The 24863-nt window shown below is 58.2% G+C and overlaps 2 protein-coding genes across 5 annotated transcripts in view; one reads left to right on the top strand and one right to left on the bottom strand.

Moving 5' to 3' along the window:
• The window catches only part of RAP1GAP2 (RAP1 GTPase activating protein 2), a 52441-nt gene extending 48849 nt beyond the window's left edge, over window positions 1–3592 (bottom strand). For all 4 annotated transcript variants that reach the window (XM_063174118.1, XM_063174119.1, XM_063174120.1 and 1 more), the window contains exons 1-2: window positions 3528–3592; window positions 1194–1310 (exon numbers count right to left, since the gene is read on the bottom strand). In XM_063174118.1, coding sequence (XP_063030188.1) covers window positions 1194–1310; window positions 3528–3577 — 167 coding nt within the window. In that variant the 5' untranslated portion in view covers window positions 3578–3592. The remainder of the gene's footprint in view (window positions 1–1193; window positions 1311–3527) is intronic.
• Window positions 3593–8783: 5191 nt separating this feature from the next.
• On the top strand, window positions 8784–24637 carry CCDC92B (coiled-coil domain containing 92B). The gene is made up of 4 exons (XM_063173625.1): window positions 8784–8844; window positions 13676–13829; window positions 15858–15905; window positions 17452–24637. Exons 1-4 carry the CDS (start codon window positions 8800–8802, stop codon window positions 18111–18113), a joined length of 909 nt encoding a protein of 302 aa, XP_063029695.1. The 5' UTR covers window positions 8784–8799; the 3' UTR covers window positions 18114–24637.
• The last annotated feature ends 226 nt before the right edge of the window (window positions 24638–24863 follow it).

Below are 24863 nucleotides of genomic sequence, written 5' to 3'. Positions count from 1 at the left end.
ACGCCCTCGGGAAATCAAACGAATCTAGTGAAATTAACCCCAACAGCACTTAACATCAATTATAAATGATGTTACACGCATTTCAGTTGCACGTGCCAAATGAAACATGCACATCAGGCGCGGGGCTAACACAACCTCTGAAAGCAATTTGCAAAAATTAGTTAAAATCAATAAACAGCACAGTCATTCCAGTTTCTGGAAAGGCTCTCCAGCGGCAGGCAGAGGAACTCCCGTCGCGGGAAGCAGGTGGCAGCAGGCAGCGTGTCCGCCGTGGCTCCTGCCGGCAACAGCCGGCGCCTCATCGTGCCCTGGAAGTCTCTCCCAGGTGTGAATTTCACCTGTCCCAGGTGTGAATGTCACCTCCTTCCACCCCACCCGGCTTGCCCTGCATGAAAAGTACCCACAGCCCTTCCTGTCCTGGGAAATCCAAGTGGATTTTGGGCACCTCCATCCTCTGCAGCCACCCTCCCACTGCTGTTCTCATTCATGCAGTTCCAGGCAGATAAATACTTCAGGGCTTTAAGGGCTCTTGGAGCAAAACTGCTGCTGAAACAGAGAGGGAAGAGCTTTTAGTGCCACAGCCACTCAGGGACTCAGCATGTTCCAGAGCTCCTTGCAGGCCAGAGAGCAGATGCTGCTCTGTGTGTGTCTGGAGGCCCATGAGGCTTTTATGTTAATGGTGTTTTATCATCAAACACGGGGTGGGAACTGACAGCAATGCATATGCATCAGCAGGGAGAGCCGCAGCATGCGCCTGGGATGTGGCTCCCAAGGGGAGAGTTTAAGCACTGACCAAAATCAGGGGATCAGAACAGATATTTTCCAGTGATCACTGATGGCTGGGGAAAACACAGCCCCTGGCTACCATCTGTTTTTAAGTAAACCTCAAGTGCTGCCCACATAAAGCAGATCCTCGACCAAAACCATGGGGACGATTACAAGAAGAGTTTGGGCAGGCAGGTGATCATTTGTCCTTCCCACTGCTTTAAACCAAACAGCTCTTATGTGGTGTTTGCAGCTCCTGGTGCAACCACTGCACCTGGCACTTGATTTTGAAGCACAGCCCAGGATGCCCATGTGTCACTGGGCTCCCAGACAGGCTCAGCAGGCCCACAAGGGCTTGTGACAGGGCAAGCAGCAGGGCGTGCCAGCGCGCTACCCACAGTGCCCACCCTGAGCCCGCGGCCCCTCACCTGCTGGGGGAGCCCAGGTCTGCCCTGCTGACGATGCGGTGCTGCTGGGGCGAGTGGAGCCACTGGAAAGCCGTCAGCGTCCTCTCCTCGATGCGGAAGCGGCCCTCTCGCACGTACCTAAAAATAAACGCAGGGAGACTGAAATATTCATCAGCCCCGACTGCGGGAGGGAGCGCAGCGCGCAGGAGCGGCTGGGCCCGCACCACAGCCTGCCCCGGGGGCAGCAGAAAATCCTTTACAGCCCCCGCTCTGCCTGCTCCCCGCGCCATCCTCACCCTCACTGCTCCCGGCCCACACGCCCACGGCCGTGTCTGGGACAGGGCATCCCCCGAGACTGACCCCAGGGAGGGGGCCCTGCACCCCCTTGGGTACCTGTGGGGCTGCTGCCAGCTGCAACCCTGTACAGCCCCAGGGGACAGAGCCCCCAGCCCACCCAGGGCCCCCAGCCCAGCCCCACAGGCCCCCCTGACCGCCTTGTGCAGGAAAGCAAAGCGCAAACATTCCCAGAGCAGCACAGGACACACCCCTGTACAGCCCCAGGGGACAGAGGCACAGCACCCCTGCTCAGCACCACCGTGTTGGGGTACAGCCTGCCCCAGCACACACGCATCCCCAGGCTGGCCCTGGCTCCAAGGCCTTTCTAGCATCACTTCGAATGCCAGGCCAGATGCTGAGGCTTATCCAGCAATATTTGAGTGAATTGATAGCTATGAATTTGATTAGAAGAGTATGGGTTCCCTGTTAAGTGAGCAAAATTCTGATAACTGCAGTTGTTTCCATCTTTTGGAACAAAATCCTGCTGCCTGCTTCCATGCCAGCAGCCAGCTGCGCTTCATACACACTCCTCTGATCATGAAATTTCCTCAGTGAGTAATTAATAAGTTAAAGCCCCTGTAGTACTGATGACACAGCTGCTGCAGCCATGAACCTCAGGAGAGCTGCAGAGAGCTCCTGTCCCTTCCTCTGCACATGGATGCTCCAGGAGGTTCATTCCCAGCATTAACCCCAGGGATGTGCCCACACTGGATGGGGCTGAGGGGAGGCTCCAGTGTGCCAGGAGCTCCCCAGGTGCTGCTGCTGGGCTCTGTGACCTGCCTGAGCCCACCCTGCGGGTGCCATGGAGCTGGGGCAGTGACAGTGCAGGAGCTGCAGCTGAAGGACACCCAAAAGGCTCCCTGAGCATCCCCAGCACAGAGTGACCTGCCAGTTTTCCAGTTAAAAGCAACCGAGCACGGTGCAATGCCAGCGCTCCCTGCAGCTCTGGGGTGTGATAACCGTGCACAGAGCAGGGGCAGGGAAGCCAGGATGTCCCTTGGGAAGTGAGGGTGAGGCAGTGGGGATGCAGAACAGCCAGGCCAGCAGCTGCTGTCACAGTTTGTTCAAGTGTGTGAGGGGGAAAAAGTATCCTCGGCTGCAAGGAGCAGGGGAAAGGGAGGGAGAGAGGAAAAGAAAAAGCCTCAGTGGTTCCCACTCTTGTCCTGGCTTGAGGGGCTCCCACCCACAGCTGGCACCCAGCACGGGCCCGGCTCTGCTCCCGCCCGGGGCCCGGCCCGGCGCTTCCATCAGCGTCCCCAGCCACAGCCTGGCATCGCCGCAGCGCCCTGCTCAAAAGTCACAAGCTTCGGACGTCACGAACTGCACAATTCAACATAAAAGAGCACAGACAAAGCTTGTTCTCAATGTCAGCCCGTCCCGGCCGCTCCGGGCACAGACGGTGCCCTGTTCCAGCCCCGTCCCCGCACGCCAGAGCCCGGAGCAGCCACGCGAGTCCCGGGGACTCCCCGGAGCGAGGAGCGCTCGGCACCCCGGCACGCTGCCTGCTCAGCGGGCAGGACCCTTTCCCGAGCGCACAGAGTGTTCGGAACCGCCCCTCCTGCCTCTACCAGCGATCCCCCTCCCTGCACCCCGTGTGTCCCCCGGATGGAGCAGGAGCCTCACCGGGACCCCCCCCGCTCCGGCCGGGATCCCCCCCCCGCTCCGGCCGGGATCCCCCCCCCGCTCCGGCCGGGACCCCCCCCCCCCCCGCTCCGGCCGGGACCCCCCCCCCCCCCGCTCCGGCCGGGACCCCCCCCCCCCCCGCTCCGGCCGGGAACCCCCCCCCCGCTCCGGCCGGGAACCCCCCCCCGCTCCGGCCGGGAACCCCCCCCCGCGCCCCTCGGAGCGCCCCGCACGTCCCAGACCCAGGGCGAGGTCCGTGTGCCCCTAGCCCGCGTTCTCCCCCTCTCCGGGCTGGGAGCATCCCCAGGCAAAGCCCAGAGCCCTCGCAAGCTGAGCCCCTCCGGTGCCCAGCTCTGCTCCCCGTTGCCGAGGGAGCCCCGGGCCCGCCGCACTCACCAGCGCACCAGCTCCCAGCGCCGCTCCCCCGCCGCCTTGCCCGAGGCCATGCCGGGGGTCCCGCCGGGCGGGGCGAGCCCGCAGACCCCGCTCGGAGCGGCGGCGGCTCCTCAGCGGCGGGCCCGGGGCTGCGCCGGTTCCCGCGCCGGTTCCTGCGCTCCCGCCCCCTCCGGCGCCCGCGGGACCGGGGGGGCCTGGCCCGGGCAGGTGCGGGGGGGCCGCACCGCTGCCCCGTTATGTAAAGCGTTATGCAACGCCCCCACCGGGGCGGCCCCGAGGGGGGCACAACGCCCCCGGTGCCTCCCTGCGGACCCCGGAGTCTCGCACCGGCCAGCTGGACCCCATCCAGGTTCCAGGGAAATGAGCGTCTGCCAGCCTCTTGAACACTCAGAGCAAGTCGGGCTGAGCATCCCAAAGTGCCTCGGGAACAGCCACGGGGACAGAAAGCCCAGGGCGGGCCCTGGCATCCCGGTCCCCCCCGAGCCCCCCACTCACCGATCCCGCACAGGTGCGCGGGGCGGGCGGGGCCGCACCTGCCCAGCCGGGGCTGGGCCCGCCCTGCTCCTGTCACGGTCCTTGCTCGCTCTAAGAGCACCCACTCGGCAGCGCCGGCAGGACTGTTCGCCCATAAATTCAGAGTAAAACCTGCCCGAGCCGGAGCTCCCCCCCCAGAGCCCTGGGCACTGCAGCGGGCTCAGGGAGGAAACCACACCTGCAGTCAGGTGTTACTGCAAGCAGCTTGAAACCACACGGAAAGCTGTTTCCCAAAAGTGGTGTTCTGGCCCTAAATCCTCACTTTTCTGATCTTTGAGAACTTAATTTCACAGCTCAGCAAACCCACAAGCCAACAGCCTCATTTAGAGCAAATGGTGTTCAATAGCGAAGCAAATTCCTGTTATTGGTAATTCTGAAGTCCTGCTGGTGCTGGGTGCAAACACATCTGAAGGGCATTGATGCCTGCTTACAGCTGGGGAGCAGAGGTTGCCCAGCCATGCCAGCTGGGGAGGCTGTGCCTTGCCTGGGCCACAGAAAGGGAGCTCAGATTCTCCCACATCTGGGCAGTGGCCTGCCCTCCACAGGGCTCCCATCTCCTACGAGCCATGGGCTGCAGGCTGGAGAGAACCACCTGCCCAGAGAGAACATGCCCAGGTGGGCAGCTGGGGATGCCCACGGCAGCCCAGCCTTGGCCTCCTGTGTGGGCCAGGAAATGGCTGGTACCCCACAGCTGATGCTTCACCATAACAATTTTTAAAGACCTGGGAGATTTAAAAATAAAAGCAACCTTCATTTGAAAAAAAGTTTTTAAACAATGAGAAAAATTAAAAATTGGACCGTTCACATATCATATATGTATTAACAGAGGAACAAATTGCATTGCTCAGCTCAGGCAAATATCCTTACAAGTAGATATTTTCCAATCCCTGTGGAAATGTTAAGCTAATGTTAAATTTATTAAAATCCTCCAGCTTTTAGCCTTTAGACTTTAAGGAGCTTCTTATTAGGTTCTTCAAAGCAATTAGAAGGCACACATACACTACATTTCAATTGGATTGAAAAATAATATCTGAGGCAAAGTTAAACTCATTTATAAATTAAATGGAAAAATCCCCCTAATAATTGACTCGGGGGTGGCGGGGGAAAGCTCTGGTCCCACAGCACTGCCGTGGTCACCCTGGAAGGGCACAGCGTTCAGGCTCACTGCAGCGCACACAGGATGCAGCTCCCGTCGGGAATCAGCTGCTTGTTCCAGGAATCAGCCAGCACTGAAGGGACCCGGGCTGACCCAGCACGGGCCCTTGGCCACGTCCAGACCTGTCGGCAGAGGCTGCGTCCCTCAGCTCCTCTGCAGCCCGGCAAGGACGGGTGGTGGCACAAGCAGCCCCCGGGGCCCATCCCTGCCCGCTGGCTGTGGCACGCAGCGGGACCTGGCACCTGTGAGGACCAAAGGAGGCCGTGGTGCCCAGCGCCCCTTCCCCCTGCAGGGCAGCACGGCCCCGGCCCTGCCCAGCCCCGAGTGCGGGGCGTCCAGCGCTGCCACAGCGGGAACGCGGCCTGGGACAGCTGGGGCCAGGACACGGGCACACACACACACAGAGACACACACACACACCTGCAAACACACACGCATGTACACACACAAACACACACACAGACGCACACACACCTGCAAACACACACAGACACACACACACCTACAAACACACGCGCATGTACACACACAAACACACGCACAGACACACACACACCTGCAAACACACACGCATGTACACACACAAACACACACACAGACACACACACACCTGCAAACACACACGCATGCACACACGCAGACACACACACACACACCTACAAACACACACGCATGTACACACACACATGTACATACACTCTTACACACACACACCTACACACAGGTACACAAACACACCCACCCACATGCATGCACATGCACACCCATAGACGCACGGGTGCTGCCTGTGCCGGCGCTGGTGCCGGTGCCGCTGATCCTTACCGCAGCCGGTGCCGTTGTCCGCCGGTGCCGGTGCCGGTGCCACTAGAGGTCAGTGCCGGCTCGGAGCAGCAGCAGCAGCGGCGGAGCCGAGCCCAGCCCCGCTCGGAAGAGCTGCCGCCCGCAGCCCCATCCGCAGTGCCCGCATCCCGCATCCCTCATCCCACGGCTCCGCATCCCGCACAGTTCACCCCTACATCCTCACATCCCCACATTCCCCATCCTGCATCCCCACAATCGCCACCAGCTCGGAGCAGGGGACAAGCCAGGTTGCTGCAGCAGAACCCGGGGCTGGGGCACTCGGTGGGGCTCCCCACGTCTGCTGCCCCGGGGGTGCCCTGAGCAGAGGCTGCCAGAGCTCATCGAGGCACATGGCAGTGCGACGTGTCCAGGCTGGGTATGACAGGCAAGGAGCTCACTGCTGCTGCCCAGCAGCCTCTGAAGCTCAGTCAAGCATCTGAGGCGGCAGCAGGGACCCCCAGTTCCTCCTGAACTGGTATTCCTGCCATATTTGCCTCACTGTGTTATAACCTCAGACCTGTTTGAGCAGGAACCCCTGTCTCTGGGAGCAAGCAGAGAGTGGGGAAGAGATGCAGCATAACTGCAGTGCAGGACATCACGGCGGCTGGCAGCATCAGCAAAGGGACTGCCGTGTCATGTCCTGCTCAAGAAAGCTGCCAGTGAAACCAGTTAATTTTGGAGCTGGTGATGGGAAACATGAGCAGGCTGTGTGCAGCAGAGTGACCCCAAGCTGCCAGGTGATGGCTGTGGAGGCAGCCAACATTTCCTGCTCCATGCTGGTGCAGAGGATGCGCTGTGCTCTGCTCCTGTCCCCCAGGCAGGCTGCATCCCGAGCGATGACCTCATTCACACAGCAGCTCTCTGTCCCTGAGTGCCTGACCTTGACTCTTTGCAGGCTTGTCTTTTATCCAGTGGAAAATCAATGAAAATTGTACAAACCTTGGAAATGTGATGCACTCAGACATTCCCCTCTCTCCTCCCCTCATCTCCCGTCTGTAGCTCACTGCTGCTTAAGTTAGCACCCAAGTTACGGGAAGACACAAGGAGACATTAAAAACACCCACACACCCCAAGCATGGCACACTGCCCTGAGAGGGACAATGACACCTTGGCAAGCGTTGACCTGAGCGTCACAGATGGGTGAGAGGGGCTCCACCCGAGACAGTGCTGCTCTGAACAAGAACGGCTGCACTCGCCCCCTTCACACAGCACCTGTGACCCCTTAACAACTTCTTGTTTCAAGAACTCATTTTTCAGAGAACACAAGTTGAAAGGAGGCCCACTAAGGAGTTGGCATTGGGAGGCTCTGAAGTTCTCCATAGCATTGGCTGGGGCTGCAAGCAGATCTGTCTGAATAACTTATTGCAAATTATCTTCCTGCGTGTGCATGTACAGACGTTTCAGAGCACACTGCTTATCTTTTCTCCTGATTCAATGATTTCTTTCTTTGTGTGAACTAAGCTTAGTCTCCATAGATGAGCCCGATCACCAAGCCGAGCCTTTCTCAACTACCAGAAACAGCAGGCCAGGCTGGACCCCACCACCGTGCATGAGGTGAGGGCCCAGTCCTTGGCCGTTACTGCGCAGAGATGTCACAAACCTTCTGTATCACACCTGGAGCTGCAGGCCCAGGGCAGTCTGTTGGCCACAGCACAGCCTCGCTGGATCTGTGCAGCACCAGCCCTCACCCAGAGCCTGGAAGCATTCAAGGGGAGGGAAGGATGTGGGATGGCAGAATGATACCACAGACCACAGTCTGTGAGCTCCCCTACAACTCCTCTGTGTGCCGGTTGTGCACTGGGATGAGCAGCATTGCAGCAGCTCTAACAGGAGACGGAGCACAGCTCAGCATCAGAGCAGGAGCAGGGCGCTCTCCAGGCACATTTGGGTTTAGGGAACGGGAATCAGCAGACTGTCAGCTGACGGAGGACGCTACCATTTTGCGGTGCCGCCGTGCAGCGTGGAACAGGCCAGCGCATCCCCTCCCTGCCGGAGCACAGGCGCAAAGCATTGAGTCATCCTTCAATGCCAAGCCCCAGCTGGTCGGGGCACCACAAACAAAAGGCATGAAAAATCAGTAACCACTCGAGTAAACAAGTTTTTATCACCATCTCTCTGACCACAGCCCCGCTGGTTTGACGGTTTCCCGGCTGCAGCCGGTGCCGGCCCGCATTTGAGTGGCGGTGAGCCCGCAGCCCCCGCAGGGACACACGGCCGCCGCCCTCCCCGCAGACACCGAGCCCCGCTCCGACCGCCGGGACTGCTCGGGGGTCCCCGCGGCCGGGGCTGAGCGTGCGGCGGCCGCGGGGCCCCGGGGCAGCCTCGGCCCGGGCTTCAGCACCGCGGACAGCGGCGGGGAGCGGCGGGGAGCGGCGGGGAGCGGAGCCCGGCCGCACCGAGGGTCCCGGGGAGCGGCACCCCGAGACCCCCGAGGAGCGGGACTCGGCCCTAGCGAGGGTCCCGGGGAACGGGAGCGGGGCCCCGAGGGTCCCGGCTCGGGCCAGGGTCCCGGGGAGCGGCGCCCAGCCCGATGCGCTGCCCGGCCGCGGCCCGGCCCCGGGGCAGGGTCTGCGCCCGCCCGCCGCCGCCGCCCCGGCGGAGCTCCCCAGTTCCGGTCACGTTGCCGCCTGTTTACGGGCGGCGGGGCCGGGCCGGGCGAGGCGGGGCCGCCGCAGGCAGCGCGGGCAGCGCGGAGCCGGCGCGGCCCCGGCCCGGCCCGGCCCGGCCCCGGCCCCGCCGCCCATGACGCCCAGCGGGCGCCCCGTGGGGCCCCGCCGCTCCCCGCAGGTAAGGCACCGGCCGCGGGCCGCGGGGCGGGCGGGCGCGGGGCGGGCGGGTCCCGGGGCTGCGGGCCGGCCCCGCACAAGTTCCCGCAGCCCCGCCGGGCCCCGTTCGGAAGTTGCCTCTCGCGGTGCGCGGCCCGCGGGCGCTATGGCCGCCCCTGCCCGGCTGTGCCGCCCCGGCTGCGCCGCCGCCGCCGCTCGGTGCCGCCGCCCCCCCGAGCCTCCGGGCTCTGCCGCCCGCTGCGGAGCGCGGCACCGGCACCGGGCAGGGCCGCTGCCAGCCCCAGCCCCAGCGAACGCCGCGCCGCGGGCCCCCGCCGGGAGCAGGATCGGCCCGGAGCGGCGCTGAGGGCCCGGTTCCGCTCCCGGAGCAGAGCTGCATCCATAGCGAATTCCCTCGGAGCCGGGAGGAGAAAGCACGGAGTTGCCTTCAGCCTCCGCAGCCCCCTGACGAGCGTCACCGGGGCTTTTCCCCAGGCGGTTGTGCTCAGAGAATTGCGAGAAACAATAATTTATAATCACCATCTGTATTGATTTTATCTGTGAATAGATACTGACAGATAATGAATAGCAAACAGCGCTCCGAGTGTAATTGTGCCTCTGCTGAGAACAGGGAAGGTTTCCCACTGACTTTTCCAAGGCCAGGATTTCACCTCTGGTTTCTATTCCTGGCATCGCCACTGCCTCTGTGACCTTCTGCAAGTTTCTGAGCTTCCTGCTTGCCTGATTTCCCTACATTTAAAGATACACTAGCTTAGTGGCACTGCTGCAGTTTATATTATTTGAGCTGTAAATACCAAGCACTATAGATTTCTAGTGTGTGTCAGTGTTTATTCCTGCATATGTTTCAATGTGATGGAGAAGAGATTGCTGGCAGCCACAGCAGGACAAATTATCGACCTGTTCCTGCAAACCTCATGCCCCCTGACTCCCAGCTAATTTGCCATTTATGGGGAATAATAATCACAGATAAGGGCCAGACCACGGTGTGACCGTGGTGTGTGTACAGAGGTACACAGATATGCAATACTGCATCTCCCTTTCAGATGTATCATTGGGATGGAGGGTTTTTCTTGGGTCAAAGCTTTGGGATTCTGATTTACATTGAACAGCAGACTTAAGTAGAGTTTTGCCCTGGAAGCAAACTCTCAATCAACCTGTCTGTGCAAAGGAAATCATCTCTTGGTAGACTTGCAACTGAATTGGTCATTGTAGATGCTCCAAGAGGCTGCTTCAGTCATTTTGGTTTGTGAAATAAGAATTTGATAAATTGGGATGAAATTGTAAATCTCACTGGGGTTTTCCCCCAGCATTTGAAAGAAGCAGCTGAGATCAGGACTCCCAATATTCTTGTGCCAAATGTCATGGTTGCATAGTGAAAGGACAAGAAGTGTGGAAAAAAACGTGGTTTAGAGGCAGGTGCACAGGAAGGCTCAGCAGCTGAGACCATGCCCACGGTCACTCCCCATGGGGAACTGGAGGGGGCTGAGCCCGGTGCCACCTTACAGGTCTGTGCTCAAAATCTTGGGGGATCAGCAAGGGAACCTTGTTCCTGGAAAGCTCTCGGTGGTGGAGCAAAGCTGTGGATGTCCAGTCCCCAAAGCAGGAGAGAACTGTTTAGCCAGAGCTCTGCACGGAGCAGGGGCCAGCTCAGGCTGTAGGGGTCACCTTTGAATAGGGGCAAGCCACTCTGCTCAGCTGACTGCTGCCTCCTTTGCTGCTGTGTGTGCACACGTACAACTCTCAAAAGCACGAGGGCACAGAGCATCCTTCAAGCTAGAGAGGACTACTATCACTTACTCTTGGCTTTTATTATGAATGACATTGTTTTCTACGGTTGTAACTTCATACATAACTCATCAGAATCACAGACTACAGTCACTGTGAGAGTTTCCACCACCAGTTGTCTTGGCATCCTTAGAACTAGTCTGGAAAGGAGAAGTAACAGCTCCAGCACAAGGGAGGGATCAGAGTGGGGCACCAACCGTGTCCCTACTCACGGCAGTACACCCATCCTGGGAGCCACACTCAGGGAGGGATCAGAGTCAGAGTGGGGCACCAACCGTGTCCCTACTCACTGCAGTACACCCATCCTCCTCCTGGGAGCCTCACTCGCCCAGCTGGGGCAGCAGCAGCCCCACTCACCATGACCATGCTTTGGCTCTCGTGCCTGTGGCACAGGGTGAAGGTTCCTGCCATGGTTCACTGCACAGGCTTTTGGACATCACCATCGTGGGTGTTCTGAAGCCTCGGCACAGGGAGTTCTGGTGTTAGCAGCTGAGAGCTGGTCACCCTGTAAGTGTTAAATCAGCCAGCAGCAGCAGCTAATCCTTATTAACTCCCAACACTGCCCAGGATGGAACTGTGTGAAATGACACAAGGCACACATCAAACTAAAGGCTCAGGATGCTGCTGCAATCCCACTTGCCTTCAGAAACTTGGAGGGAGGATACCAGCTGCTGAGAGTTTGGTTCTGAACTCCTTTGGGGTAAAAGGTGACACTGCCCCCGGTGACGGTGACGCAAATGCTCATTTACTGCCCTCGGGTACAGTTAGGGACACTCCAACACTGATGTTACTGAAGCCTCAGGATGAGATTGCATCTTCCTTAACAGCTCTGGCTCTTGCATCATCACCTGTGAGGCACAGCTGTGGCACCTGCAGAGGGGACAACACGGCCCTCCCATGGGGCTGCAAATGGTGAACAGAAGCAGCCTCAGGTCCCTGGAATCTCTGGAGAGCTCCTCTCCTCGCTGCTCTTGGGCAACAGCACGACTGTTTCCAGCTTTGTCCTCATTTCCAGTGAAGGCAGCTCCTGCCCCGCTTGCCTCTGTGTCCTACCCCTGCCTTGCTCCATGCCCTCAGTACTGGTGGGAGGTTCGTGGATAAACAAAACGAGGTGCTCCTCCCTCACATGGGGCTTCAGATGTTCCTGCCACAAGCTGACAGCTGCTTCTCTAGAGAAAACATGAAAGTCATGTTGGACAGGCAAAGTTGATTCAAACCCACTAAGGATTTACCATTGCAATTCTGGAGACAGACTTCTCTTCCTGCATACACAGGTAAATTATGAAGGCTCTTTGCTTCCAAATCAGAGACAACAAACAGATCTCAAGTCCAGATTTTTTTCTTTGACTTTTTTTGCAGCTTGAAATCTATCAACTATTTTTAAAGGAAAACATTTTCATTGGTTTAAAAAAAAAGAACAATTTCCTACTTAAGGGGAGAAGTGAAAGTTCAATGGAAAATTTGCAGCCATTTCTACTAAAGACATTTCTACTAGACAGAACAAAGTGCTTGAAAATAGCAGTATGTGTCCCCTGGGCTTTGGCCAACCTACTTTCTGATGTTTCCTGAGATGAGGAACACAACTCCCATCAAGAAGCTCAGCCCACCACAGCCAGGGCTGGCAGGAGGATGTACCCATGGTGTGGTTTGCATTCCTGGTCTCTGGCAGATTCCAGATAACTCCATAACTCTTGCACTGGCATCAGGACACACTGCCCTCCAAGGAGGATGGCCTGGCCAGCCCCAGCCCCCTGGCACAGCTGGTTTGACACCTCCCATAAGGACAACTACAGGACAATGCACTTTGGATCATTTCTTTACCAGCAGCTTGGGTGCTCAGCTGCCCCCAGCCAGCCTGCACCCCACACCTCATCAAACACAAGAGACCTGACTGTAGAATTGTCCCAAATCTACAGAGCCTTTAGCAGGGACAAAGCTTTGACCTTGGGGCACTGCCAAGACCACTTACTGAGGGATTGATCGTAAATGCATTCTGGGTGCAGGAATTGCAAAATGCCCTATGTGACCATGCCAGGGGTGCTGGAACAGTGGGCCACAGTGCTCGCTTGGTTCTGCAGTGTCTATAGAGAGAAAACTGCAGTCAGATGTGGGAAACAGCTGCCCAGGGACAGGATGATGCACTCCATCCCTCAGGCTTGTGGCACATAGAATCATTTAGGCTGGAAAAACCTCTCAGGTCATTGACTCTGGCCACTCTGCCAGGTTACCTTCATTTGCTGCAGCTTCCCTCCTTCTGGGCTGTGTGTAGGGAGCAAGGACAGATTCCACACACCACAAAATGGTATTTCCTGGGATAAAGAGCTCTTTCAGGGGCTATTTTTATCTCCCTGTGCAGCAGCACAGGTGGGCAGCTTTGGCAGCTGCTTTGCCACAGCCACTGATGATGTGGGGACGGACCCCCAGCGCAGCCCAGCCCAGCTTGGCTGCCTGGCACAGCCTGCCAGCAGCTCTTGTCTGCCAGGCAAATTACCAGGGAAGATGTTCCTGCTCCTGGAAGACAACGTGACTCTCCCAGCCATGCAGTGCCGATCGGGTTAGACACAGCATATTGTATTTTTCATGTGCTGGATCGCTCGCTGCAGTTGCTGCTGTGTAATGTGGGGCTTGTCAAGTGAGAGCCAAAATCGTCTCTGGTGCAACTCCCACCTGGGGACAACGAGCAGCAATCCTGTCCCAGATGCATCCTACTCAGTGATGAAGTATTTCCTAGGGCCAATTCAGAACAGACATGCATGCTGTGATGGCAGGGTTCATGCAGCAGGATTTCCTGCCTGTGCAGTCTCAGAGCGGGCGGGACAGGAGCCGGCCCCAGAGGCACTGGAAGGTGAGAGGGCTGAGGCCATTCCCTGCATCAGCTGAGCAGGGCTGCTTTGCCCACAGCCACAGTGCCCGTGGAGAGGGCTGAGGAGAGGAGGCACCACCCTGCACCTCTGCGAGGGGCTCGCACAGGGGCTCTGCCCCTACAAGGGCCCCGGGGCTGGGGCACTGCTGCACGTTTGATCACCAGCCATCTCCGCTCCCTGCAGGCCTGGACTGTGAATTTGGTTGCGATGGAGACCGTGTCCCTGGAGCACCAGATCCAGAGCGTGCAGCGGCACATCGCTTTCCTGAAGAAGGAGCAGATGGAGCTGCTCCACGACCTGCACCTGGAGATCCTGCGCCTGCAGAAGCACTGCTCAGGTGAGCGCTGCGGCCCCGGGGGTGGGAGCTGAGAGCTCCCGGAGCTCCTCGGGCAGGGAGGCTCTGCTGGCAGCCCGGGGTGCCCACAAACGGGCTCAGAGGAGGCTGCAGGGCGAGGCCCGGGGCCCTGCACAGCTGCAGCAGGGTCACAGTCCCCTGCAGCAGTGATGGCTGCACAGCCTTCTGCCACCACTGGAACTCATTCCAGCTTGTGCTGCTGCTGTCATCAATAATTCAGCCATAGCTAATTACTCCTTGTCTTCCAGCCTCTCATTCTCCCAGGTTCCTGGGAAACAAAGAAACGTCTGCACTGATAAAATTGGCTATTTTCCCCCATCCTTTATGAGCTTTTGCTGTTCTGTTTCATTGTCTTAATAGTTTCATCTACAGCCTCTTCAGGCAGACAAAACAGTGGGGTTCTCCTGCCTAATTCAAACTTGGGGGGATCTGTCCCCACAGGCTGAAATGAGCCACTGCACGGTGATCTCCCCTTCCCAGTGTGACCCAAGGACAGCTGTGCCTGACCAGAGGGGTCCTGTCCTCCTGGGTGAGGTGTGACTTCTGCCAGGAGTGCCAGGCAACCCCTGGGCAGTTTGAAGGAGCCTTTCCTGACATTTGAGTGTCATTATCTGGGAGGCTGTTTGCAGGAGGAGAGTAGAGTCTTTAAGTCAGTTTTCCTCAATGTGGCCCTGTGGAGCCTTGCCTGCTGCCCTGGCACTGTTGTTTGTGACTTTTCCACTGTCCCCTTGGTCTCTCTGAGGTATCCCTGTGGGAAAGGCTCTCCCTTCCCCAGAGGTGGTTCTCAGCTGCCCCTCAGGGGTCATGGGGATGGTACTGAAGCAGATCAGCACCAACCCCCTGGCTCCAGCACAGAAACTGGGATCCCAGGCTGTGCATCATCCCTGCACTTGCTCAGCAGAATGATGTCTTTGGAAATAGGCAACTGCTTTGGTTTTCATTTGAAATATATCAGAGACTCCAAATCTATTATTTTAGCTTCAGAAAAATAGCACAACAATGGCCATTGATTCCCACTGGGGCAGTCAAGAGTGCTGAATGCTTTCCAGAAACTGCATTACGGTCTCAGGTACTTCTGCCTCCTCACTACAGATTTGTTTTCCAAGACAGACAGGCAGAGCAGCCTGAGACAAACGTTCGGTTTCAGAAGGATGGCAGTGATGAGGATTAGAGTCAACACAAAAGCAGATTAAAAGAAAAATGTAGGGCAAAGATTAACCATTTGAACTCATTTTCAGGGGAAAAAATAGTCCCCAAACAGCTGAATGCTGCTGCTACCACTCTCTTCCTCTGCTCAGGGCTGTTAGTGGTTGGGTGGGCTGTGATAAATAATTCAAAAGGGACTGTCTGTAAGAGTGCAGGGTAAAGTGAACTGCAGAAGGTCCCTGAGCTGCACTTTGTGACCTGGTGCTGTAGCCTGGGGCTAGACAGTGAGCAGGCAAAGGGCAGCAGAGATGAGGCAGCATGTTGGGGCTGAGCAGGGAGGTAGGCACTGCAGCTCCTGAGATTTGGAAGGGATTTGGATGGTCCACGTTGCCCTGGAGCAGGGCAGCATCCTTCTGCAGGCACATCGTGCGGGGACGAGGCCATCCCTGCTTGCGTCACGTGCAGAGGCAGTGATCAGCCTGGAGCAGTAAATTATGAAATGCTTTGGGTGGCAGCTTACACTTTGGTCTATTTTCAATCCATTGCTCTGCTCTTTGTCCTGGTTTACAGTACTGAAAATGGTTCAGCAGCTCTTTCAGAAAAATGAAAGGCACAGGAGTAGAGCATCCCGCAGACAATGTCTTGGCCATGAGGCTCCCCAATATCATATAAGCTGCCAGAATTGCCTATTTTTAGTTCAGCCTGTGGCTGGTGCTCCAAGATGGCCACACTCCCACGAAGGCTGGGCAGAGATATCACTGCAGCCACAGTGATGTCCATTGCCCCAAAGGGAGCAGAGGAAGACATGGGGAGCACAGAGCGGGTGGGATGCTCCTCCTCAGTCCTGCTGGATTTCTCTTCCAGAGCTCACCCATGACCTGGAAATGAAGGAGCTGGAGGCCCGCCAGCAAGGTAAGAGCACAGCTTTGGGCACCAGATGGGAGGGAGCAGGTGCGGGTGCGGGTGTGGCCAGAGGGGCTGCAGGGGGCACAGGGCCGTGCCGGGGGCAGCGGGCCGAGGGCAGCACTGCAAGCAGCGTGCACAGCCTGCGGGCGCTGCCCGGAGCCCCGCGGCCGGCAGGGGCTGCTCTGGGAGCGGCCTGGCTCCTCTCCCTCCTCTGCCCACAGATGAAACGAAGCTCCTCCCTGGCGCTGCCTGGGCACGGTGCCTGGCACCGAGCCCCAGCTGTGCTCTGTCCTCAGTGCCAGGGCAGCCGGTCCCAGGGTGGGTGCGGGCTGCTCTCACTGCGGCCAGCGGGGTCCCTTCACCCTCACGCAGTGTCAGGGCTGGCTCCATGGCAATTCCACACTGCCAGCCCTCCCACGGGGTCCCTCCTCTGCACCCGAGGGCTGAGCAGGGAGGTAGGCACTGCAGCCTGGTGCCCAGCCCACCGGGTGCCATCACCAGCCACAATGCAGCAAGTCTCATCCCTGGTGCCTGCCCATCCTTCAGCCTTTCAGAGCTGCACAATCACTTTGCCACATTTATGGGGCAGCAGCTCATTTACGATGCCATCAAATGATTGCTCTTCTAGTGCCGTTCATGCAATAATTACTGCCTACAACTGCCTCACTAAGACCTCATTACAAAGCTGCAGAAACACTGAGAAGCTGAGGCTGTAAGTGGCTGCCAATCACATCATAAAAAGCAGATTATTGCAGAGCATGGGAGCAGGCCTGGGCAGGCCTGGGAGTGTGGGCAGGTGCCAGCCTGTGCCCTGCCAAGGGCTGGGTGCTGGAGCAGGCAGCCAGGGCTGGGGTCAGGAGTCCTCAGCCCTCCTGCTGCCCACTGGGCTTGGCTCCAGAGCCCCAAGCTGCAAATTCCCCAAGATACCAATTCCCCAAGATACCAATTCCCCAAGCCACCTGGCCATCCTGCCCCAGGACAGCATTCCCCAGCAGTCACTCCCGTCCCAGGATGGAGGCTCCTTCCCTGCTGAGCACGGCCCAATTCCTCTGTAATAGTGGATTAGCATCTCCATCCTGACTAACCAGGCTCTGGAATCCCAGGGCTTGAGGCCAAAAGTCCTCCAAAGTTGGGCTGATGGTTTCCCTGCACCATTTCCTTTTCTCTTCCAGCCCGTGTGCTCCCCCACACCCTCTGCACACATTCAAAGTCACTTTTAGGGTGAAAAGCTACTTACCTAGGGAAATTTTAAAATTGCAGCAAGGTAGAAGCAGCAGATTCCATGGCAACAACATCCTCCACTGAAACTGCCTTTGCTGTCACCCCGCGTTTGGGTGTTACACATGCCGGGGTTGCTGTGCCTGTGCTGGCAGTGAGCCCGTGCTCGGGCAGCTCAGGGGTTTTTTTCCCGACTTTAAGAAGCACCCAAGCAGCCTCAGTGGCACGGCTGGCACACGCTGGCACCACGGAGCGGTCAGCAGGCACGTCCCGCCAGGAGCAGCGCGGCTGAGCCCCGCTCCCCCTCCTGACCCCTCTGTGCCCTGACCCACAGATGTCCTGGACCGCGAGCTGGAGGAGAAGTGCCGGGCGATGGAGGCGCAGCTGCAGGAGAAGGAGAAGGACAACCTGGAGCTGCGCAAGGAGCTGCAGCACAAGGAGACGCTGGTAGCCGCGCTGCGCTCCAGCCTCCGCAGCAAGGAGCGCCGGTTCCTGGAGGAGCTGAAGCGCCGGAGCCACCGCGTCACCATCCTCGACACGGAGCTGCAGAAGCAGACGGAGGCGGCCGCCTACCTCTCGCTGCAGCTGCACGCCACGGCCCAGCGGCTGCCGGGCCCCCGGGCGGGCGGGCGGGCGCCCCCCGAGCAGGCCCCGGCCGAGCCCCGGCCCCGCCGCCGCGGCCACAGAGCGCCCGCCCGGCGCCCGCCCGGGGACGGCGCCCGGCCCCGGGACCCGGCGCAGCAGGAGCACGACGCCATGCCCGACCCGGCGCTGTTCCTGTACGCGCCGCGGCCGCACGGCCCGCAGCGCCCGCCGCCGCCGCCGGAGCCCCCGGCCTCGCCCCGCAACCCGGCCGGCGCCGCCGCGGCCTCCCGGGGCCAGCGGCCTCCCCGGCAGGAGCCAGCGGCTAGGGCCAGGTCGGCCAAGGGCGAGCCCAGCAAGAGGCAGGGCTCCGGTGCCCACGGTGCCCACGGCGCTCCCCGGGCCCAGGAGTAGCGGCGAGGGCACGGCGCGGCCCCGAACGGCCTGAGCCCGGCGGCACCGAGCGGCGCCGGCCGAGGCACCTTCCCCATCCCCGGTGGAGAGGAAGGGGCGGCCGAAAGCGGAGCCCTGCCCTGCACGCGCCTACCCGCCGGCAGCCAGGCAGGGTCCCCGAAAGGTCTGAGCCGGGGATGTCACCGGCGATGCCGCGGCACAGGGGAGCGTCCAGCACCCGGGCTGCGAGGGGGACACGTCCGAGCGCCTGTCCGGAGCTTGCGAGGGAAAAGGAAAGAGAGAAAGAAGAGGAAGCTTTTTTGAAATGAGATTTTCCTGCTGCCCTCCGAGTGGGCGCCAGGCTGGTTTCCCTGGCCCGGGTGCTGGGAGCGGGCACAGCAGCAGCAGGCCGTGCAGCACACGGCCCGGCACCGCGGTGTGAGCCCAGCCCGGCCATCGCGGCGCCGGGCACAGCACCAGCAGGGCTCTCCAGAGCGCAGGTAGCCGGACGAGGTGGATCCCCTGGGTGACGGAGGGAAGCCCTTCCACAGGGACAGCGCTGCTGTGCGGGCCAGCCCTGTCCCGGGCTCCCCGTGCAGCAGTTTGGCTGTCTCCAACACGGATTCCCCTCATCGCGGTCGCACGCAGGACTCGGACAAGGCAGCCGGACAAGTGCCAGGATTGTCCGTCCTGCTGGACACCCCGTGGCTCCTCGGCCCTGCAGCCGGGCTTCACGTGCTCCTGGAGCAGGGCTGCACCCCGTGCTCCCCTCGGCACCAGCATTGTGGTTCTCAGTCTCATCCGCAGCCAGGTCTGGGCTCGCTGCTGAGGGCTGAGCAGCGCCCGGTCCTCCCGCCCGTCCTTCCCAGCACAGCGGCCATACCCAGCTGCCTTCGCCCCGCCGGGGCAGCCTTGCCCCATTTCCACCCAACTGTCAGCTTTACAATCTCTCCCTGGCTGTTGTGAAACGCCGTTGTAGGGGAGGGCGCTGCCGGCCGGGCAGGGCGAAGGTCACTCTGCTGCGGCGCTGCCGGACCCTGCCGCCCAGGGCAACTCCAGGGGCAGGTTTCACCCTGGCGTGTGGCTGCCAGCCTGGCTGGCCGGCCGGGAGCGGCCCTGCCTGCAGCCAGCGCCCTGCCGGCCCGTGGGCAGCAGCCTCCTGCAGGACCTCCCTGCCCCCGCGGCTGCTGTGGGCACGAGGGAGCTGCAGGGTGACATCCGACCCCATTTCCTTCCAATTCAGTTTGAAACCTCTTGAAAGACATCACCCTCATAGACTAGAGAGGCTTGGCCTGCCCGCACTCACCCTCAGTGTGCCCGTGCAGTCAGAGCTGTCTATTTTTGTAGTCCAATATTTATATACTCTATTAAAATGCTTTATGAGATTGACAGTAGCAGTCGCCAACCAGCTCTTTAGTAAAAACAAACTCCAAAGCGTATGAGCTGCACTAGCAGGGCAGAAATTAGTGGCTTTTGTACCTTTTCTTTGGCTGTCAAGTGACTAGTCAAGCTTTGGAGGGCACGACCTGAGGGTTGGGACTCCCCACATGCTCCCATGGTCCCGAACACAGCCCTGGGCTCTGGGTTTGGGAAAGAGCCCAGCAAAGCCACGCTGGGCAGGGCTCCCCTCACAGTGCCCAGGCAGCAGCCAGGCCGAGGTGTGCAGCTCCTGGGGCACGGAAGCTCCAGTGGGAAATGTTTGCGGCCCGCGAGGTACCTGGATGTGCTGCCTGGGCAGTGCAGAGCCCCAGGAGCCCCCAGCTCTCCTCGCAGGCCGCAGCAGCCGCGGCAGGCTGCAGGAGCCCGGCAGGGCCCTCACAGGCCGTCCCTGCAGAGCTCCCCGTGCCCAGGCCGCCCGCACAGCTTGGGCAGGTGCAGGGCAGCGCGGGGGCTCTGGTAACGCCCTGCTGGGCTCTAAGGAACAATTACACGAGGGAGAAAGCCCTGCGCTCCCCGGCAAGGCTGCAGAGTGCATCCTGCCGTTTCCCTCTGCACAGTGACCCAGGCAGGCTCTGCCAGGCCCCGCTCCGGGTGAGCTGGCTGTGCTGGGGCCCTGCTGTCACCCACCCTCGGGGTACGGAGGGCAGGTCTGTGAGGGGAGCAGCCCCAGGGCTCCAGCGGCACAGTTCTGGGAGTGTTGTGCCCATATTGGCCTCTGGAAATCGCTGTTTCTCTCAGGTTCTGAGAAGTTCTACTGCAGATTTGTCTCCCCTGTCCTGCGGTGAAAGAGGCGATGCCTGTCCCTGTGTGCTCGGCTGTTGCTGCAGCTGGGGTGTGCACAGCTCCTTCCCGTCCTTCCTAGACAATCCTGATAGACACACCTATGTGTTGCATCCTTATTACAAACTTCTTCATGAGATCATGGTGTTTATGAGTGAGCATTGAAAAGAGGAGGGAGAAGTATGATCCTTCTCCTATGTAAATACCTTCCTAGCAATCATCATCCGTAGTGCCTAGTATGTAAATGAAGCAGCCCCGTCTGAGCTGCAGGGCCTTTCCTCTCCAGCAGTAATTAGCAGCTTGCTCAAGGATTGATCTCATTGCCGTGCCCCATGCCGGTTCCTGCCCAGCGGGGCGGGCAGGCAAGGGGGTTCCCCGAGGGAGGGAGAGCCAGCACCCTGCGCCCCCCTTCATGCCAATGTAATGTGCTCGGAGACGAGTCGTCAGGGTGAGCCCTGCACTTTTCCTTGGGCACATTTGCGTTGGAGCAGGAAGGATCAGCTCTTGCGTGCTGTACCTGCTTCAGTCACTGCTGCTTTTCTTAGGGGGGAGGGAAGCTCTAGAGATACTATATATACACTTATATATATATATATATATATACACACATACATGCACTTGTTTTGAAGGGAAAACACTGTATGATTGTAATAGAAATAATGTTGAGATAAATTATTTTAATCTTTGTATTTATATAAAATGATCAAAGAGATCAAAATGATCAAAAAAAATCAAAAAGACAGTATTCCTATTTTTTACTGAGAAGGCGGCTGGAGCCACCGGGAGCCTGAGAGCTCCTGGGGCCCAGGCAGGGCCTGCCCTCCCCTCCTGGAGTGGGGGGCTCTCGTAGCCTCCCCCCTTAGCCTGTAAGTGTCACAGGGATCTGTAGGTGCATCAGTCAGTGCTCTGCACTCCTCGGGAGTCCAAAGGGCGCACACAGCTCCGGCCTGCGCCGCGCTCCTGGAAGCACAGACTGAGGAGCACAGTGATGGAACGGGCAGGGCTTGGGGCTGTAAAGCTTAATGATTACACTGGAAATGGAAGCATAGCAATAACGCTCGGTTGTTGAACGTCCTGTGTGTGTGAACCACCACGTGCTGAGAGCTGTCTACAGACCAACAGCCGGGCTCCTCTCCTCTGCACCCCCTTCCGCTCTGCAGCTCTGCAGAGGCTTATGGATTTGATGCGTTGGTTTGCTAATATCTCTTTTCCTTATTATTATTATCATCATTATTTTTCCTAATGCTATCTTCTGAGATAGGGATGTCTGAAATGCACCTTGCAGCAGGTGTGAGGTGAGCAGTGGATGGGGGAAGATGCACCCGCTGCACTTGCTGTGACAGAGCCAGTCCTGCAATGGGGTGCACGCTTCCCTGGACTTATTTAACCCTGGCAGATTAGTCAGGAAGTTCTTCTTCTTGACCCTGTTAACTAAAAAGCCATATTTTCTGAATGTGTTTGCTGGGGCTAATCTAAGCACTCCCAACCGTGTCCTTCCCATCCCCACTAGGCTCCCAGCCTTCCCACTGCTGCATGGCTCTGTGCTGAGACAGTCTGACCTGGGCCAGGCCCAGGAAAGGAAGCTTTCTGTGAATTGCCTTATGGCAGGCCAAGCCAGGTTCATGCCCAGCTGATGGGTGCTCTGGAGGGACTGAGGGGTGCTCTTTGCTCAGTGCCCAGGAGAGATGGCAGTGGCACAGCAAGAAACATCCTGCCTGAAGTGGCTGGAGCCAGCAGTGTGAAGGGATTGCTCTGCTTTTCCCAAGTTCTCCCCAAGCTCTGCACACTAGGAAGGTAAATCAGCAGCACAACAAGGGACTTTCATTGTTGGGGGTTAGGTGAACCTTTCAGAGTCCTTGTGTCCAGCCTGGTGAACTGGCTCCTGCTGCCCCAATGAAGCCACACCAGCCTGCCTTTCCCAGAGCAGCAGCCCTCGTGTCCCAGCAGCCCTGCTGAGCCAGTCTAGCTGTAGTGACGCCGCAGCCGCCTCGCTGCACGCCCATTCTTGTCACCCTCTTGCACTGCCGGCGCCTGGCTGCCAGCAGGACGGCAGAGAACTCCCTTACGCCTCTGGGTTGCCTCATGCAGGCATCTGAGATCTGTGGATAAGATCAGCAGTGCCGGCTGGGTGAGCAGGAGGAGCTCAGGATCGATGAGCCCAGCAGCTGTGGAGGAGCACCAGACACCACGGCCAGTTAAAGCACAAGGATCAAAGCACCATCAGAGCTGCCCTTTGCTCCCCAGGGCCCCATTTCTGCCTCTGTGTCCTCCTGGCCAGCTCTGGCTGGCAGGACACTGCTGTCCCAGCCCCATGGCAGGACACAGAGGGTGGCACTCGGTACTGCCTCCACATCTGATCCCTTCGTGTCACCTTCCCTCTCCTCGCACCTTCGGGCAGGAACAGGGGGTGAAGCTGCCAGGGTGTGTGAGAGATGCACCCAACCCACACCCAAACGGTGCCTGGTCCTCCCTGGCCAGGGTGTGGTTATGCCTCCTGGCTCTTCCCAATAGATTTCAGTCATCTTGCAGCTTCCAAGGAAGCTCCCCTTTCCTGTTGTTGCAATTATCGCAGGAATTAGACTACCAGGCCCTGGGAATGCCCCAAATCTTTGCATGTCTCAAGCAGCAGAGGCTGTGGGCACAGCCCTGAGCTGCACCCCCTCGGCCCACAAGGACGAGCCCTGTCTGTGTGTTTCAAGGTCACTGTCACGCCGGTGGGGTGGGGACGTCACCTCTGCCGGGCCAGAGCTGTGCTGGGACCCCGGGAGGGCTCAGGCAGAGAGATGGGGAGAACAGCACTTCTGGTCTCAGCTCCCCTGGTCCCAGAGCAGCTGTGGTTTCGTTGCAGCAAAAATATTGTCCTCGGCTGAGTCTGTGGAGCTCAGTGAGAACAATAAACGCCTGTGCCTCGTGCTGGGGAGCGCCGCCGCAGAGGGACAGATGCCAAAGGTTTGACACTGCTCTGCTTCATTTGAATGTTCATTTTGCTACATGCCACCATTTTTGCCAGGATGATATTCTTGTCAATTTTGCTTTTTAACCAAGTGCTTTTCAGAATGTGTTAACACCCAGAGACTAGAGAATGGAGCTGTACTTTAGAAGTTGTTGTAATATGCCTTTTTCTTAATAAAGAGACTGAAATCTGCAGGGTGGTGCTGTCCTACCCCAGAATGCAGGACCTCCAGCACAAAACAGAAGCATCTCTGTCTCTGTCCCAGGACTGGCTCCTACCTCACCCCCCCAGAGCTCTTCCACAGCTCTGGGGAGTGCTCAGAGGGACACCCCAGTTCTTGCAGGGGCCCTGCAGGTAGATGGGGGGATCATTATCAGGATCTGAGTGCCAGGCCCAGGAGGAATGAACGGCTTCCCACTGCCAGAGGAGAGGGTTAGATGGGGTATTGGGAAGGAGTTGTTCCCTGTCGGGCTGGGGAGGGCCTGGCACAGGCTGGCCAGAGAAACTGTGTCTGTCCCATTCTTGGAAGTGTTCAAGGCCAGACTGGACAGTGACACAGAGAAATGGGAAATAAATTCTCCAATCAGTTTGTTTGGTTAGAAAGTTGACATTATTCAGTGCTGGTCACGTGGGGGATTGTTCCACCTAACATGTATGGCAATCAAAACTTTTGAAAATTTATACATTTTAGCAAACAAAGTAATTAGTGTGCATTGGCTACAAATTATGTAGTTCTCTTATTAATTAGTATTCTGTATTGGTTAATGATTAATGATTCCCCGCTTCCCATGGAGATTGTCTTTCTCCTCCTTTGGGTTGGTTGATTTCTAGCATCAGTGGTCTGTGAGTTGATGGCCACAGCCCCCCCCTACCAGAATTACCTTCTACCCATTTGGAGCTGATTTCAGCACAATCACTGAGTCAGTTTTATTAGTAGTTCCTTATCTTGGGGAGTCCAGCCAAATGTCCTTGTGGCCCATAAATTCTGCACTCTTTGTGTCCATTATTAATGGTAACATCCTTCCTCTCAAGCTATGTTAACTGCCTCCCCCAGGTCTTAGATCACTGAATCATGTCAAGCCCTAAACTTTGCTTTTCTAACACATGGACATCACTTGCAGCTTGCTTGTTAGCTACTATGTGTTTCATGGATTAAATATAAATATCCTTTCCTGTTAGTTAGGCTTGAAAGTGACAAAGATCAAACGTTAAAGAACATCCTTTCTTTGTTTGGTTGGAATTTTTGTTTTGTGTTGGTTGTGATTTTTGTTGGTTTTGTTCTTGTTTTTGTTTGTTTTGGATTTTGTTTGTTTTGTTTTTTTACCTATCACCAACCATTATTTGTTACAATTAAAGATTTTCCCAACATTTCCATCCACGGCTGCAGACTCCTGTTTAAAGGAATACAACCTGTTGGGTACTGCGGGGCTCGGAGCCGCCTGCACTGTGGGAAGGTGTCCGTGCCCAGGCAGGGAGTGGGACCGGGGGTCCCTTCCCGCCCAAACCCCGCTGTGCTGTGCCCCATGAACGCCCCGGGCCGTGCCCGTGTCCGTGTCCGCGGTGCTGCGGGGCGGACGGGCCCGCTCTGCCCGCACTGC

This window comes from Melospiza melodia, chromosome 21 (assembly GCF_035770615.1).
Source record: "Melospiza melodia melodia isolate bMelMel2 chromosome 21, bMelMel2.pri, whole genome shotgun sequence".
In the NCBI taxonomy this organism is placed as follows: domain Eukaryota; kingdom Metazoa; phylum Chordata; class Aves; order Passeriformes; family Passerellidae; genus Melospiza; species Melospiza melodia.
This window is presented reverse-complemented; position numbering and strand designations above follow the sequence as displayed.

Coding starts and splice junctions, on each gene's coding strand:
- CCDC92B (XM_063173625.1), top strand. CDS start 8,800: ATGACGCCCAGCGGGCGCCCCGTGGGGCCCCGCCGCTCCCCGCAG. Junction 8,845..13,675: donor GGCCCCGCCGCTCCCCGCAG/GTAAGGCACCGG, acceptor CGCTCCCTGCAG/GCCTGGACTGTGAATTTGGT. Junction 15,906..17,451: donor GCTGGAGGCCCGCCAGCAAG/GTAAGAGCACAG, acceptor CCTGACCCACAG/ATGTCCTGGACCGCGAGCTG.